This window comes from Bufo gargarizans, chromosome 1 (genome assembly GCF_014858855.1).
Source record: "Bufo gargarizans isolate SCDJY-AF-19 chromosome 1, ASM1485885v1, whole genome shotgun sequence".
NCBI lineage: Eukaryota > Metazoa > Chordata > Amphibia > Anura > Bufonidae > Bufo > Bufo gargarizans.
The window spans coordinates 195,386,973-195,404,370 of record NC_058080.1 but is presented as its reverse complement, the minus strand read 5'-3'; the positions used below and the strand labels follow the sequence as shown (position 1 = coordinate 195,404,370).

Genomic DNA, 17,398 nt, shown 5'->3' with positions numbered 1-17,398 from the left:
CTGAGAAGGCATTCACTGAGTCCCCCTCTGAGGAACGCAGAGTGGAGTGGTTATCCAGAGGGAGAATGTACATGCTGCATTTACAGGAAAGGAGCAAAAGGAAACTTTTCTTCCTTAAGCAACAATCGTTTGAAACAGGCAATCAGACTGGGAAGCTGATTGAGCATATCGCACGTAACAACAATATGGCTCCTCCAGTACTTCGCATACATGATGCCAATGGACACATAGCGGAGTCGGTGCAAGACATATTGAAGAGCTTTCACAACTTCTATAGGGACCTATATCAATCGGCAGTTGCATACTCAGGTCACGATTTGGAGACCTACCTCTGTGAAGTGTCTCATCCTCGGCTAGGCAACCTGGATAAAGGTCTTATGGAGGAGGATGTTACGCTGGAGGAGGTAGAGCGAGCTATCAAGGATCTACCGCTAGGGAAAGCGCCTGGCCCGGATGGCATTCCGGTTGAGGTCTATTCTAGATATGTGGAAAACCTGGGTCCTCAGCTCTTGAACCTGTATCGGACTGTGCACTCCCGCGGTTCCTTGCCGGATTCTATGTACGATGCCTCCATTGTTGTGATCTTGAAGCCTGGCAAGGATCCGTTGGACTGTGGATCTTATCGCCCAATTTCTCTTTTGAACTTGAAAATGTTGACCAGAATTCAAGCCAACAGACTGAACAAGGTAATCACGTCTGTGATTCATTCTGATCAATTGGGCTTTATGCCTGGCAGGTCCACTTCGGACAATATAAGGAGAGCTCAGGTAGTTGTGCAGGTGGGTGTAGCTGGGAAAGCAAGATGGGCCCTGGCCTCTCTGGACACTGCTAAAGCTTTTCGATTCACTAGAATGGCCCTTTTTGTTAGCAGTGCTTAGGAGGTTTGGCTTTGGTCCCAACTTCATTAAATGGATAGAAACCCTATACAAGAGCCCCACTGCCAGTATCCAGCTTAATGGTTCTCACTCTGACAAGCTCCCCCTACTTAGAGGCACTAGGCAGGGATGCCCGTTATCGCCTTTGTTATTCGCGATAGCAATAGAGCACCTGGCCATTAGATTTAGACAAGATCAGGTATGTGTAGGTGTAAGTGCGGGTGGTAGAGAGGATAGAATAGGATTATATGCGGATGATTTGATCTTGTTTATGTCGGACCCGGAAGTGTCTCTTCCCAGAGCATTTGAGATCATCGAGCGCTTTGGGCAATATTCTGGGCTACACATAAACTGGGGCAAGTCTGCCATCATGCCCCTTTGGTTGCATGACTGGCCCGAGTGTCGTTATAATTTGCCTGTAGTCGACAGATTTAAGGATCTAGGGGTAATAATCACCAAAGAGCCGCATCTTTCTTATGCCCTGAACATTGAACCCTTAGAATCTATATTCCAAGAAAAGATGAGAACATGGGAAGCTCTCCCACTGTCCATCATGGGGAGATTGAATCTAGTAAAGATGGTGCTATTACCTAAAGGTCTGTACCTGCTGTCCCACGCTTGCACACCAGTACCCCGGGTTTCTTTCAAACGTATCCATGCTCTAGTAACCTCATTTGAATGGGGCAAATCCAGAAGGAAGTTATCACTGTCGGTCCTACAGAGATCAAAGTTGCAGGGAGGTGCCTCCCTTCCTGATTTCTTTCTCTATTTTATAGCGAGTAAACTGAGGTTTCTGAGGTGTTGGGTCACTGATGTTTCAATGCCCAACGCAGAATTCTATTTACATGATTATTTACATGTTTCCACGCTGTGGCCCGTTCTGGAGGGCTTGGGTCATCTGCGCAGGGGTCTCCTTTCAATTCACAAACTAGCTCACCAGATAGGGCAGGCATCTAAGTTAAATATTTACAATGATCTACCCAATGAAGTCCCCATTTGGGACAATTTCATGTTCCCCCACTTGGTGCAGTTGGAAGGAGTATCTGAGTGGAGACGGCATGGCGTCCTGAAGCTGGGGGATATATACGAGAGTTATAAGCTATGTTCATTCTCGCAGATTCAAGAAAAGTTCCAGGTGCCTCACGCTTTCTTCTTCAGATACCTACAGCTGAGGCATGCACTGCAAGCCCAATTTCAGGGTGGGAACAGGAGCATATCTAACTATTCCATCATTGGGGTTTTGAAATCACAGGGGCCAAGAGGTATAGTGTCAGCACTGTATACACACTTGCTTAACTGTCGCATGACAGCGACCCCGTTGGCTGTCGAGGATAAATGAAAGTTGTTAATACCCTCTTTGTCTCCTGAAGAATGGGAGGAGGCCTTGATAGCCCCGACCAAAGTATCACCCTCTATAAATAACAAAATGATACAGCTTTTCATCCTTCATCGCAGCTACCTCACACCCGCTAGACTTCAAAAGATGGGAGGACTTACTCACACTAGATGTCACAGGTGCGATGCGGAGCTAACTTTTGGCATATGATGTGGGATTGCAAGATCATTCGCTAGTTCTGGACCTCAGTGCTGGAAGTCCTCGCAACTATGGTCCCTGTGACGCTGCCATTATGCCCCAAGATGTGTATATTAGGAGTTATAGAGGAGGAGGAGGAGTCCTGGTCGCATTATCCCTGAATTTTCCAGGCGGAAACACTATTTCTGGCCAGAACGGCGATAGCCTTGCGGTGGATGGGAGACTCTCCTCCCCCCCTCAAAGGGAAAAATTGATCTCCCTAGTAAATCATACAGTCTCCATGGAGAATGTTGTCTATAAGCACAGGGGGTTTTCCACAAAAATTTGATAGGGTCTGGGGAGACTGGTGCGCATCTCCGCTCACCCTGCATACTTCACTTTTGTACTCGGCAGCTGACGGTTCCCACTGACCCTCTGCCTCATTAGCAGGGGGATTGCATTGTAAATGCTGTTGTCATTGATGCTGTGCCCTTTGTGTATGCATTATGTATGTTTCATGCACACTGTACACCACCCAAGCCATCATTATGTAACCCTTCACCTGGGACTCCTGATATCCCTTTATCCTTGTATAATTGTGTTCTCTTTGCATTTCAAAATCAACCCCTGCATGGGTTGTTACAATGTCTTGTGTGTACCATACTTGTGCTATTCTCTTTTAATCAAACGAGTAAAAAAAAAAAAAAAAAAAAAACAGACTATGATTGTCTATTGCTGTGACTTAGGCTACTTTCACACTAGCGTTCGGGTGTCCACTTGTGAGTTCCGTTTGAAGGCTCTCACAAGCGGCCCCGAACGCATTCGTCCAGCCCTAATGCATTCTGAGTGGACGCGGATCCGCTCAGAATGCATCAGTCTGGCAGCGTTCAGCCTCCGCTCCGCTCAGCAGGCGGACACCTGAACGCAATGGGGATGGATCCGTTTGAAGATGACACACTATGGCTCAATTTTCAAACGGATCCGTCCCCCATTGACTTTCAATGTAAAGTCTGGACGGATCTGTCTGAGGCTACTTTCACACTTAGAATTTTTTTTACAATATAATGCAGACGGATCCGTTCTGAACGGATCCACCGTCTGCATTATATGAGCGGATCCGTCTCAGACGGATTCGCTCTGAGCGCAAGTGTGAAAGTAGCCTAAGATGAAGATCAGATCACATTTTATGACCAATATGTGCAGAAATCCATATCATTCCAAAGGGTTCACATACTTTTTCTTGCAACTGTATATACTGTAGTATGTTGCAGATTACTTTTTCTTTTACAATGTGAAGATAGTACTGTACTACTAACTCCTCCATCCAGGGTAATACAGCGACCCATACCTTTTACATCCAGTGACATCTCTTTGATGTAGATGTTCTGTTTCCTCATCTTCTCCTTTCAGACCAGACCACCATTTTTCAGCCATTTCTCGTCTCTGCAGTTTGATAAACAAAATCTTAGTTTACTATTTTTCCATCATCCTCCCATCTTATGGACAAATCATCCTACCACCCCCAATACTGTGCCGCTGTGCTCCCCAATACTATGCTGCAGATAAACCCCCTGATAATAGTAGTACCATGCAGATAGTGCCCTTCAATAATTTAATTATTGGCACACAGTGCCCTAAAATAACTGCGCCAGCAAATAGTGCCCCTGACACTAATGGTGTAAACATAACGTCCCCCAAAAATAATTGTGGTAAGCTGATACTGTGCCAAGATGCCCCCACAGTAATAGTGCTCCCAAAAGTCCCAATAGGAATAATTCTCTGCTAGAGCTAGTAATAGTGCTCCTACAGTGCCAACATATCCTCACTGTGCCCCAGAAGTAATAAAGCTTCCATGATGCACATACTAGTAATCATGTTCCCCATAGACCCCCAATAGTAATAAAGCCCATCATAATGCCCCCCAGTAGTAATAATTCGCATTATAATGTGCCAGTGCAAAAAATGCTCCCTTTTAATGTCCCCAGTTGAGCTAATGTCCCCATAGTGCACCAGTATAAAATACCCCTATATAGTGCCCCCATAATGTACCAGTATAAAATGCCCTATATAGTGCCCCAGTAGATGCCCTGTGTCCACCATAATTTGCAAGTATAAAATACCCCTTCTTAGTGCCCCCCATAGATGAGCCCATAGTACTCCTTTTTCCCCTTCCCCATAGTACCCACCACAATGTGCCCCTATACAGAGCCCCCCATATAAAATACCCCTTCTTTGTGGCCTCAGTAGAAGCCCCCATAGTGTTCCTCTCCCCCTTCCCCCATAAAAAATACCCCTTCTTTGTGGCCTCAGTAGATGCCCCCAATAATGAGCCAGTAAGAAGTCTCCCCATAGTGCCACCCAATAATGTGCCAGTAAAAAGGGCCCCCATAGATGCCCCCCAATCATGTGCCAGTAACAAGTGCCCCCATATATGCCCCCCAATCATGTGCCAGTAACAAGTGCTCCCATAGATACCCCCCAATCATGTGCCAGTAGTAGTACCATAGAAAAAAAAATACTCATACTTACCTCCATCAGGCTGGCAGCGATGCGATGCAGGCCTCTTCCGGCCTGTGTCCTGCGCTGTATGGCTCAGGCGGCGCGATGACTGCATTGCGCCGCCTGCACCGGCCTCTGATAGGCTGCTGGCCTAGTGCCTGCAGCCTATCAGAGAAACGGGGAAGGGAGAGGCCTCTCCCTCCCCTGCCGTCTATGGAGATGAGCGCTTCCACAATGGAAGCGCTCATCTCCCTGTGCCCTGCGGCGGCCCCCCACTTGTCACCAGGGCCGCGCCGCCTGGGGCCATCGCCTCACTGCCTAATTGGCAGTGAGGCCCTGCTAGCGCCCCCTGGAATTTTGCGCCTGGCCAGCGGGGCTTAAGAGGCAGCTGCCTTGGGCCCCCCAGGAGCAACTGGGCCCGGGGCAGCTGCCCCTTTTGCCCTGCGTTAAAGACGGCCCTGATCACTGCAACATAACAGCTTCCCCCATCTCAGCCAGGGAACGCAGTTTTATTGGTGGTCGCCAAGGGGTTAAAAACCTTTTTTGTAATTAATCTTCTATAATATTCTTATTTTCTGAGATACTGACTTTTGGGTTTTCATTAGCTGTGAGCCATAATCAACAGTAAGGCTTCATGCACACGGCCCTTGAATCGGTCCACGATCCGTCCGCACTGTAAAAAAATAGAACACGTTCTACTTTTTTGCGGTGTGGAGGCACGGACAGAAACACCACGGAAGCACTCCGTAGCTTCCGTGCCTCCGTTCCGCACCACAGCTCCGGATTGCAGACCCATTCAAGTGAATTGGTCTGCATCCGTGATGCGGGGAGCACACGGCCAGTGCCCGCATATTGTGGACCCGCTGTTTGAGGGCCGCAATACGGCAATGGCCGTGTGCATGAGGCTTAAAAGAACTAAACTCTTGAAATAGATCTCTCTGTGGAATAACTCTATATAACATATGAGTTTCATGTTTTGAATTGAATTACTGAAATACATTTATTCTAATTTATTGAGATGGACTAGTAGGTGGCATAAACATAAGGTGGCCATACACAGACTAAAATTAATCAAAATGGACAACCAAAACAAAAGGTTTGCCAGTTGAAATTCAAAGAGGACCTGTCACCGTAAAATGCAATGTAATCTGCAAGCAGCATGTTATAGAGCAGGAGGAGCTGAGCAGAATGATTAATACTTTTGTGGGAAACATTTTAACGTATATTTCATACTTTTAAATCTTTGCTTTTTTTAATCTCTGTGCATGGGGAGGTGATATAAAGAGAATACAATCAATCACTGATAAGTGTATATACAGATATAGCTGTCTCTGATAACACATCCCCGTGTACAGATGTCAGCAGGTTCAACCGATAATCTAAATGTGTATGGGACCTGCTAATTCTCCCCCAAAGGCTAATGTCGGAGAAGAGAGGGACTAGGCACGCTGAATTTAATATGGCCAATTCTTTTGTTCTCAGGGGATAAGGACTTTCTTCACTCTCACCATTCACTACATCTGCACACTCAGCGGAAGATTGGGAGAGACAAATACTGGCCAAACGATCATTATGTGTACAACAAGATTGATTTTAATTCGCATGAAGAAATTCTATAAATCACAGCCAGGCTTTTCTAATAAGATTTTTTTAAACCACAATAATGATACTTTTAATCAGTATTCCACTAGAAACAGAGCCAAAAGGTAACCGCGGAGGCAGTATTATATCCCCAGGTCTGTACACAGTAATCATAGAGCCCCATAGCAAACGTAATAGTGTCTCTATCCGAGACTGAGTTCAGTGCCTGTCCTCCTCTGACCACAGCAGTGGTGTGGTCAGCCTCCATGGTATACCACTATTCGGATTATAATGCTGTAACGCAGCATGTTGGTTATTAAACCACAGACATACGGCTATACTGCTTTTAAATACCTTTCTAGAGGTGTCCCTTTTGAACTAGCTCGTTAACCAGGAGGGAGAGAAAGAGGTTATAAAGCCGCTGTTAGACTCATTGACTGATGTGCTGCTTGAGGTGTGAAAACTGGCATAGCCACACCAAGCAGGATATCAATCAAGGCAGGGCACAGTCACTATTAAACTGCCCTGATGACTAGTGCCGAGTATCACACTGCAGTTTTATATTCGTTTTGCTCCCTCCTAGTAAAACAAGCAATTTTAACAAGGGCTCATCTAGTAGGGCTTTTACAAGAATTATGCAGTTTTGGTCACCTCCAACAGGGATACTTACAAAGTCTCCATTATACTGTTCAGATGCTGGAAATGTGGCTCTTCTCTGGGTCGGTCTCTCCATTATGTATAGCGACTACATGCTGGAAATTAACTGACTATTTTATTGTTTTGTAGATGGATATTGAAAATTCTGGGATTTTGTACTATTTATTATGCTTGATTGATAAATTTAGCAGAATTTTGATAAAATAGATGGAGAAGTAGGTAGGAACATTAGTTTGCCTGGAGCAGTTTTTTATAGCAGCATGCCATTGCTATCAATTTACAAGTATTATGGCAGCATCCCAATCTAATAACCAAAACTCTGCTGCCAGGTTCCCTTTAAAACTAAAGAACTTCTCACAGAAGAAGCAACTATATGTCATGATGTTCATCCATAGTTTATTACAAAAATAATAATAAAAAAATCACATAAATGGGTAATCACTCCGTTATCTAATTTCTGAAAGAGAAGTTATTTTTTTCCTGTGTAACTAGGACGATTGAGCCATAATGATGGTTAGCTTCAGACCTGTAAAGGGCCTATTACACTGGATGATTTTCTGGACACTTATCAGAGAAAGGTGTTCATAGAAATGCTTGTTCCCGGTAATATCATGCCGTCCACCTAACGAACATTCATTTGTAAGGTGACTTGCATCTTTCATCAGTATGAAAGATGCCCAATTATCAGCTCGTGATCAATCAGTGCTCTCCCTGCTCTAACATCGGGCAGTGTAATACAGCGTTAAGCCATAGAGGTAATAGCTGATAATTCAAAGTAGCTATTGTGATGTAGGATGAGGTACCATATTTTTTACACACTCCTCTCCCCCCCCCCCCCCTGCCACAAAAGTGGGGAAAATGGCTGTGCGTCTTATAAAGCGAATACTAGAGAGCACTTCCATTATGGAAGCTCTCACTAGTATTCTTTAGGTGCCAAGAGTAGGGAGTAAAGCGGTCTTCATTCCTCCCCTGTCTTCCTGGCCGGCGCTGCACTGTCCTGACCATGTATAGCGTCAGGACATAGCGCACTATGACCTGACGCTGCACGCAGTCAGGTGACAGAGTAGCATCGGCCGGGAAGACGGAGGAGCGCGACTTCTGCCGGAGATGGAGAGGAGCCGTGGCGCAGGACAGGTAAGAGATGGTTTTTATTTTAATCTGATCTGATGGGGGTCTCACTATGTGGGCTGATCTGAGGTCTGATGGGGTTCTGACATGAAGGGCTGATGTGATGTCCTGATATGGGGGTTCTGATCTGAGGATCTGATATGAGGTATGATTATTTTTTCTTATTATTATTTTTCTCCTCTGGGGTGCAACTTATAAAGTGAAAAATACAGTATCTAATATATACATATTGACTGTTACAGGCAGGGTGCGTGGAACTGCTGCACCAACCAACCGATTTGACTTTGGGCTAGACCTAAGGGCGTTATCTCATCAGTCCCTCTGTATTTACCCTGTAATCCCTGCAGGGGAGCAACCAGGATGCTACCTCTTGGAATAGACCCTGTATGATTGGAAGCTGAACCACTGGGGTCAAACTCCAGTGTGTAGTACTTAGGGGGTCAGTCAATATTCATAGTCTAGAAACCACCTGTGGTCGGGGCAGGCAGAGTATGTGCGAATCAGTGAAACTAGTCTGAGGTCAGAGCAGACTGCAAAGGGTCAGTATGTTAAACAGGCTATAGTCAGGACCCGCAGCAGAGGGTCAGAGTCAGTAAACCACCACAGATCGGTACATGAGCAGAAACAAAAACGCCACATCATCACTGGCAAACTATCAAGTTAGAAACCTAAAAAGGGGGAAGGTGCCTTAAATACTGAAATGCCCAGGCAGAAAGAACTATGAGGAGAGTATGCCTCTCTGGCTATTATTTATCACCTGGACTCCCGAACAGAGGTTGTTTAAACCTGTGCACCCCTTTAAGGGGTTTTCCAGGATTATTATAGCTTATACCTAATGTAAATCTTCTCCTCGTCTCCCCCCCCCCCCCCCCCATTACAATCATGTAAACAACTTCCATCCTGCATATAGCACTTCCTGTTGCTCTAGCCTACCAAACACATGATGCACTTCTCCTTTCTCTGCCACAGCTTTAGTACTGCCCAGCTACTTATATATACACTCCTCTATCACTGTCCATGTTGCTGCTTTGACATGCCTGTGGACATAACATCACAGGAAATAAGAATGAGCTGCATGGACAGCCCAAAATGGAAGATGGGAAGATAGCAATAAAGGTAAAAGAAATACATTGCAAAATTATAGCTACCTTCATAAATGATCATTTTAATGGATGTTGATGCAAACTGGAAAACTGTTAAATTATAATGGCATAGTGGTTATAAATCTAGGCGGAGAACATCTGACTAGAGCGGAGTATAGGATACAAAATACCCTACAACATTCCATTTACAAAAGGCTCACTAGCTCTCAATCTACAGTAAATAAAAGGGGTTGTCTCACTTTAGTAAGTTGCATTTATCACGTGGAGAAAAGTTAATACACGCCACTTACTAATGTATTATTATTATCCATATTGCTCCCTTTGCTGGCAGGATTCATTTTTCCATCACATTATACACTGCTTGTTTCCATGGTTACAGACCACCCTGCAATCCATCAGTGGTGGTCGTGCTTGCGCACTATAGGAAAAAGCATCAGCCCCTCTGGTGGCCGGGACCATGGGAGTGTACATAGGCAAGTGCCTTTTCTTATAGTGTGCAAGCATGACCACCACTGATGGATTGCAGGGTGGTCGTATAACCAGGGCTGTGGAGTCAGTAGATAAATGCTCCGACTCCTCAGTTTTGGTACTTCCGACTCAGACTCCTCTGTATTTAATATGCAAATGTATTTTATACATTCCTTGAAGGAAAGAAAGGCAACCTACAGCTGTTCCACCAAGTTCTTCTAAGCTCTTATAGCAGAGAGAGGTAGTTGGGCAGAAGCTGCTGCCTTCTCCTTTGTGTGCTGATCTTCTGCTGATGATCGGGCAGTGGGAGGATCCAGGAAGGGGCATTTATTGTAAAACATGATTTCCCTAGAAGAATCCCATAGTCATGTTTAAAGTTTAAGCTAACAATCTGAGTTTAAAAGTTCTTATAGCCTAAGGCCACATGCACATGACCGTGGTGTGTTTTGCGGTCGGCAAATCGTGGATCCGCAAAACACGGATGGCGTCCGTGCGCGTTCAATAAAATGCCTATTCTTGTCCGCAAAGCGCGGACAAGAATAGGACATGTTATATTTTTTTTAGCGGGGCCACGGAACGGAGCAACGGATGCGGACAGCACATGGAGTGCTGTCTGCATCTTTTGCGACCGCATTGAAGTGAATGGGGCCATTTTGGCGGCTCGGATGCGGACCCAAACAACGGCCGTGTGCATGAGGCCTTAGCTGAATGACAGCAGTTTTTCAAATGGTTTACAGCTTCAGTCTTGAACTATTGACTATCCATTCCCGTCACTTATACAAGTGTCTCTAGTCCTGCAATCAGTGAGAGGCTAGGTTAACCATGGGCGTTGGGTTCCCTGTAATAAGTATTGCCGCTCCTTAACTGTGCGTTGCGTGCCATATAGTGAAGCATATGAAAAGCATGCTTCTTCACGGTCACTTAACGCGTTCGTTTTGCGGTTACGTGACGCACTTCATGCATTGGCCTTTATTCTTACAGTAGAGAATTAATTATAACTTTTTGTGAATTGGGACATTTAAACTTGCTTTTTTTTATTCCAATTTAAATTTAGTAGTAGTCTGTTCATTTCTGCCGACTCCGGTTACCCAAAATTGCCTCAGACTCAGACTCCTACTCCACAGCCCTGGTCGTAACCATGGAAACGAGCAGTCTATAATGTGATAGAAAAATGAATCCAGCCAGCAAAGGAAGTAATATGGATAACAACAATACATTAGTAAGTGCCTTGTATTACCTTTGTCAACATGATAAATGCCACTTAAGTGAGACAACCCCTTTAAAAATTCTGCACATCCTGGGTAAAGAATTGCTTGAAATAGAAATAATACAAGCTCTCCAAATTTCTAAAAGTCCACTTTATTACCTATCCAATTGTTAAATAAGGTTACAATCCTAAAACAGGCAAACACTTTTCTCTAGTTTGTACTAGAAACCTGAATAAAACCGTAACATAATAAAAGACATTAAAAAAACACATTCATATTTGCAGATTTTTTTTTAAGTTACAAACCATACACGATGAAAACTTACCGTCAACCAACTGACTGAACAAACGCTCAATCATACAATACACAACCCCATATTATAAAACCAGTTATGTCTCAAACATGTTATTACAAATGTAACCCTGTGTGAACACCTACAGTTTTGTTCCTTATAATCCAAGGGTTAACGCTATGTTTTGACCAGAAGACCACTGTTGGCATGTTCATGACCTGAGTGTGTGAACCTGGAGGGTAACAGCAGTATAATGTGTGAGGTTTGCACAAGGACCAACACATTCACAGAATCTGGAGAAAGCTTCAGGACTTCCTGCCCTCAGTATGTACAGGTCCTTCTAAAAAAAATTAGCATATTGTGATAAAGTTCATTATTTTCTGTAATGTACTGATAAACATTAGACTTTCATATATTTTAGATTCATTACACACAACTGAAGTAGTTCAAGCCTTTTATTGTTTTAATATTGATGATTTTGGCATACAGCTCATGAAAACCCAAAATTCCTATCTAAAAAAATTTGCATATCATGAAGAGGTTCTCTAAATGAGCTATTAACCTAATCATCTGAATCAACTAATTAACTCTAAACACCTGCAAAAGATTCCTGAGGCTTTTAAAAACTCCCAGCCTGGTTCATTACTCAAAACCGCAATCATGGGTAAGACTGCCGACCTGACTGCTGTCCAGAAGGCCATCATTGACACCCTCAAGCAAGAGGGTAAGACACAGAAAGAAATTTCTGAACGATTATAGGCTGTTCCCAGAGTGCTGTATCAAGGCACCTCAGTGGGAAGTCTGTGGGAAGGAGAAAGTGTGGCAGAAAACGCTGCACAACGAGAAGAGGTGACTGGACCCTGAGGAAGATTGTGGAGATGGACCGATTCCAGACCTTGGGGGACCTGCGGAAGCAGTGGACTGAGTCTGGAGTAGAAACATCCAGAGCCACCGTGTACAGGCGTGTGCAGGAAATGGGCTACAGGTGCCGCATTCCCCAGGTCAAGCCACTTTTGAACCAGAAACAGCGGCAGAAGCGCCTGACCTGGGCTACAGAGAAGCAGCATTGGACTGTTGCTCAGTGGTCCAAAGTACTTTTTTCGGATGAAAGCAAATTTTGCATGTCATTCGGAAATCAAGGTGCCAGAGTCTGGAGGAAGACTGGGGAGAGGGAAATGCCAAAATGCCTGAAGTCCAGTGTCAAGTACCCACAGTCAGTGATGGTCTGGGGTGCCATGTCAGCTGCTGGTGTTGGTCCACTGTGTTTTATCAAGGGCAGGGTCAATGCAGCTAGCCATCAGGAGATTTTGGAGCACTTCATGCTTCCATCTGCTGAAAAGCTTCATGGAGATGAAGATGTCATTTTTCAGCACGACCTGGCACCTGCTCACAGTGCCAAAACCACTGGTAAATGGTTTACTGACCATGGTATTACTGTGCTCAATTGGCCTGCCAACTCTCCTGACCTGAACCCCATAGAGAATCTGTGGGATATTGGGAAGAGAAAGTTGAGAGACGCAAGACCCAACACTCTGGATGAGCTTAAGGCCGCTATCGAAGCATCCTGGGCCTCCATAACACCTCAGCAGTGCCACAGGCTGATTGCCTCCATGCCACGCCGCATTGAAGCAGTCATTTCTGCAAAAGGATTCCCGACCAAGTATTGAGTGCATAACTGAACATAATTATTTGAAGGTTGACTTTTTTTGTATTAAAAAACACTCGGATGAAATATGCTAATTTTTTTAGATAGGAATTTTGGGTTTTCATGAGCTGTATGCCAAAATCATCAATATTAAAACAATAAAAGGCTTGAACTACTTCAGTTGGTGTGTAATGAATCTAAAATATATGAAAGTCTAATGTTTATCAGTACATTACAGAAAATAATGAACTTTATCACAATATGCTAATTTTTTTTAGAAGGACCTGTATATACATAAATCAGATACCTACCAACAAATAAGCAAACATTTTAAAGTAAGGAGGCACTGGTTACAATACTATAAAACTGGTGATCAAAAGCTTACTGTATATGTCAGCCCATTAGCAGTCTAAGGTAGCAGGAATACTAATACCCTGGTGATCTACCATATGACCACCATCATTCCAAACCCTTTCTTCTATAGTATACAGATGGTGAACTATGTACATTTCACAATGTAAAACCTTAAAATATACAGGATGATTGAAGAAGGATGGTGCAAAAGTATAGTCCTCTTTCAGACAGTTTTCATGAATCTGCCCCTTACGATAGTTTAACTCTGTACATAAAGGGTCAAGTTTAAGATGGTAACCTCACAGCAACAAAAAGCTTTTTGTGTGTTGAAATTTGCGAGAACGGGCTCTGTTGTGACAATACAGCGAATTTTCACAATAAATTAGGTAAATATGCTCTGCATAGCAACTGTATTTTGAGTTGGGTGAACCAATTCGAAACCACTAGTTGGTTACATCATGGGAGAAGAAGTCCAGGCCGCACAAAGACTTTGAAAGGGACAGTGGACAGGATTTGAAACGTACAAGCATAGTCACAGAAAAGTTGACCAGGCTGACTAGTATGGAACTACAGCTGCCACAAACCACGGTATGGCATTCTACAAAAGTGTCTGCATTGTAATCCATACAGATTACAAATTCTTCAGGAGCTGAAACGGGATGACAAACCGACACGACTATTGCACCGATTGGAAGAGGCCAAAATCGTTGACAGTCTGGTGTTCAGTGATGAGGCCACCTTTAACCTCAGTGGAAAGGTCAGTCGCCACAAAGTTAGAATTTGGGGCTCAGAAGACCCATCACATGAGGGACTCATCCAAAATAAATGTATTCTGTGCAATGAGCAGGTGCAAGGATAAGGTCATTGGCCACTCCTACCCGTTATGTTAAGAAAATAGCTTATGCTGCAGACAGATTAAGATTTGCCAAGATGTAGTCTATCAGCAGGCTGATGCCTCTCCTCATTTCCAGTTGGATGTGCACCGTTACCTGAATGAAACTCTGCCGGAGCCTCGGCCACGTCGGATTAAACAATTCACTAATGTTGCGCTGGCCTCCGTGATTACAGATCTAACTACCTGCAAATTATTCTGAGGGGCTATATCAAGAACTCAGGGTATATGCCCCTCACAAGAACCTGAGACAACACATTATGGAAAAAGTGGAAACCATATAGAGTACAGATAAAACTTGGGTAGACAGTGGGTCTTTTCTGGTTAATAAATTCTTGTTACGTTCTCTCAGTTCTGAATACAGAGGCTATAAATTTGCACCATTCTTTTTGAATCCCCCTGTCTAATGCTCTGTTCACATCGCATTTGGGATTTACGTTTAGGCACATACAGCAGAGAAATCTCCTGGTATATGGCACACAGTGACATGTCTCATGCAAAGGAACAACCAAAAACTATTTTTTTTTTTCCAGTGGCCCACTGTATAGGAGATAACAACAAACTTCTTTTTACTAAACAGTTAAAATATATACTGGACACTTTCGTTCAGGTCCATGAGACACTATGGATATGTTCTTACGCTCACAGTCAGTTGAAGGACAAGAAAAATTAATTCACATCAAGAAAAAAAATAAAATAAAAATGTCTTCATTACATATGCATCACTAAGAGATCAGTACGTTAGAAAATAATTTTAGGCTGTGTTCACATCACATTATGGGAACATGTTTATGTGCCGGGAAGGTCCATGTGTATATGCCAAACAAAGCAATAGAACACTCATTCACCTACTGGGAGGCCAAATAAGTGTCCCCTTGGTGAAATAATTTTTTCTTAACTCTGTCAGAATGTGCTTTCCTATACAATGGGATACTGCAAAAAAAAAAAAAAAAAAAAAAAAAAAAGTGTAGCCAATATACCGTACATTATACTTCTGTAGAGCCATATATCAGGGATACCAGTTGAGGAATACTCCAGACACATTGCCCTGATGTGAGGTGAACAGAGTCTTACAGAAAACTCACATGTTGGTCTGGTATTTCTAGCCACGTACATTCACAAATGCACTGGCGCTCCAGAGATTATGTAATACACAACACAGTACATTATATGATACAAAACGTATACCAAAAGTTCTCAGTTTCCCATACCTGCAAGGGCAGTTGTACCACAGACTGATTTATCCTAAAACTAAATCCTATCGAGGCTTTATTTTATTCAGTTTTTTTCCCTAAGTAGATAGAAAATATCACATTGTATTAAAGACAACAAATACCCTTTGCCTTCTCTAGTTTGCATGTAAGATGCTAGTTTATTGCACAAATTTAAAATGAAGTTGCTTTGTAACCATCTCAATGGCATATACATAAAAAACAAAACATATTTTGGGTCCTAATATGTATGCCCTATTTCCCCTCTGGCTTTCTGATGCCTATAAAATGTAAAAATTATAAAATACCTACCAAGCCTCGCAATATTTGCCTAATAATAAAATAGCTTTAGCATTTTTAAAGTGTAGGACATAGTCACAAAGCTAATGTGTATTCTGAGTACAAGTTTAATAATAACTAGTAACATGACAAGATGGAGATTAGTCTACAGTGATTCTGAGAGGCCCCCTAAACGTCCAGAAACCTTCAGTAGAAACAGAATGCACAGATCCAGTTACCCGAAGCACAGAAGAAAAAAAGTGTGGTTCTTCACTTCTGCTGAAACTCCATTAGCTGCTGCTGATACCATTCTGGTGCCTCTAGGCCATTTTTCCCTGCTGAGTTGTGGTCGTAGCCATAGGCCACAGTAAGTTCTTCATCCTTTTCCACTGCCTTGATGGTTCGGACACACTTGATAGGTCCGAATCTTGGATGGACAAACCTTAAGCAGGCAGATTATACAGAGATTAGCCAAATATAAAAGGAAAATACACAGCTACAACCCAGTTAATGTTGTAAACGCACAGTAGGGCTGGATTTACATCTCAGAAGCCTGTAGGCAAAGACTGTCTGGCTAATAACCCTACACAGCTTCTTCCGGAGCATGATGGTGTCAAAATTTGAGTTGGATGATAGTGTTGACTGTGGTGAAAAGTGAATTGATTCCATTCAACAATCAGAGGCTGCCTGGCCCTGCTGCTCAAGAAACTTCCCGCTTGACTGACAGGGCCAGACATCTCTCCTGGCCCTGCCAATCTTGCAAACCGAGTAGCTGTTCAAGCGCAGAGTATCTACTGCTGCTACCTGAGCAGTGCAGAAGCCGACTGTGAATGCGCTGCTACCCTTCCAGGTGTACCCAGATGAATGCGCTTGCACCGCTACTTGGAGCAACGCCATTGGTGGGAAAAATGACAGGGTCAGACATCTCACCTTTAAAATATTCTACAATGATGTGTGCAAAGACATAAAAATACAATATATTCCTGAGATATGCTCTTGAAATTTTTTTAGTATGTGTCCTATGAGGACAATTGTATTTCTGCATATAAAACCATTTTTTGTTTTTGCTTTTACTCCCTGCCTTCCAGGAGCTATAACTTATTTTTTTCCATTCACATAGCCAAATCAGAGCTGTTGTTTTGTTGTGTGGAATAAGTTGCACTTTCTAATGGCATTTAATATAGTAAGAAACTGGAGAAAAATTAGAATTAGAGCAGTATTGAAAAAACACAAATTCCACCATCGTTTTGTGGGTTTCATTTTTAGCATTCTAGATTGAGGGACAGGTTCCAGACAGGGTCGTCCTTATCAGGACGAGTGCCCTGTGGTCAGGCTGCTACCATACCTTTAGTATCAGGGCTGACTGGCTAGACAGCTATAGGAACCGTATAGGGACCCTGCACACATGTGTTTGATTGCTAGCAGTTTGTTTTTCCCTGATGTTTATCCGGATATCTATACAGGATGAGCAACTATCAACACATTGTGTGGTGTAGCATCTGATGACCGTCCCTTGGTACCGGTAGGACACACTGGTTACTCAGTGCCGCCGTGCACTTTAAATTATTGTATCTTTGTTTTAGGATAATCATTGAATTGTGGTTTATTACCATACGATAACAGCGATAAATTTTTTCTAGTTTTTCAAGTGTTTTAATTTTTTATTTTTTTTTTATTTCATTTTTTTGCCAAT

At 43.3% G+C, this 17,398-nt stretch overlaps 1 protein-coding gene across 1 annotated transcript in view; it reads right to left on the bottom strand.

The window, feature by feature from the left end:
- Nucleotides 1-14,173: 14,173 nt before the first annotated feature.
- Nucleotides 14,174-17,398, bottom strand: part of SETD7 (SET domain containing 7, histone lysine methyltransferase) — a 33,726-nt gene continuing 30,501 nt past the window's right edge. Inside the window, exon 8 of the mRNA XM_044300823.1 lies at nt 14,174-16,147. Within this exon, the coding sequence (XP_044156758.1) occupies nt 15,976-16,147 (172 nt within the window). The 3' untranslated portion in view covers nt 14,174-15,975. The remainder of the gene's footprint in view (nt 16,148-17,398) is intronic.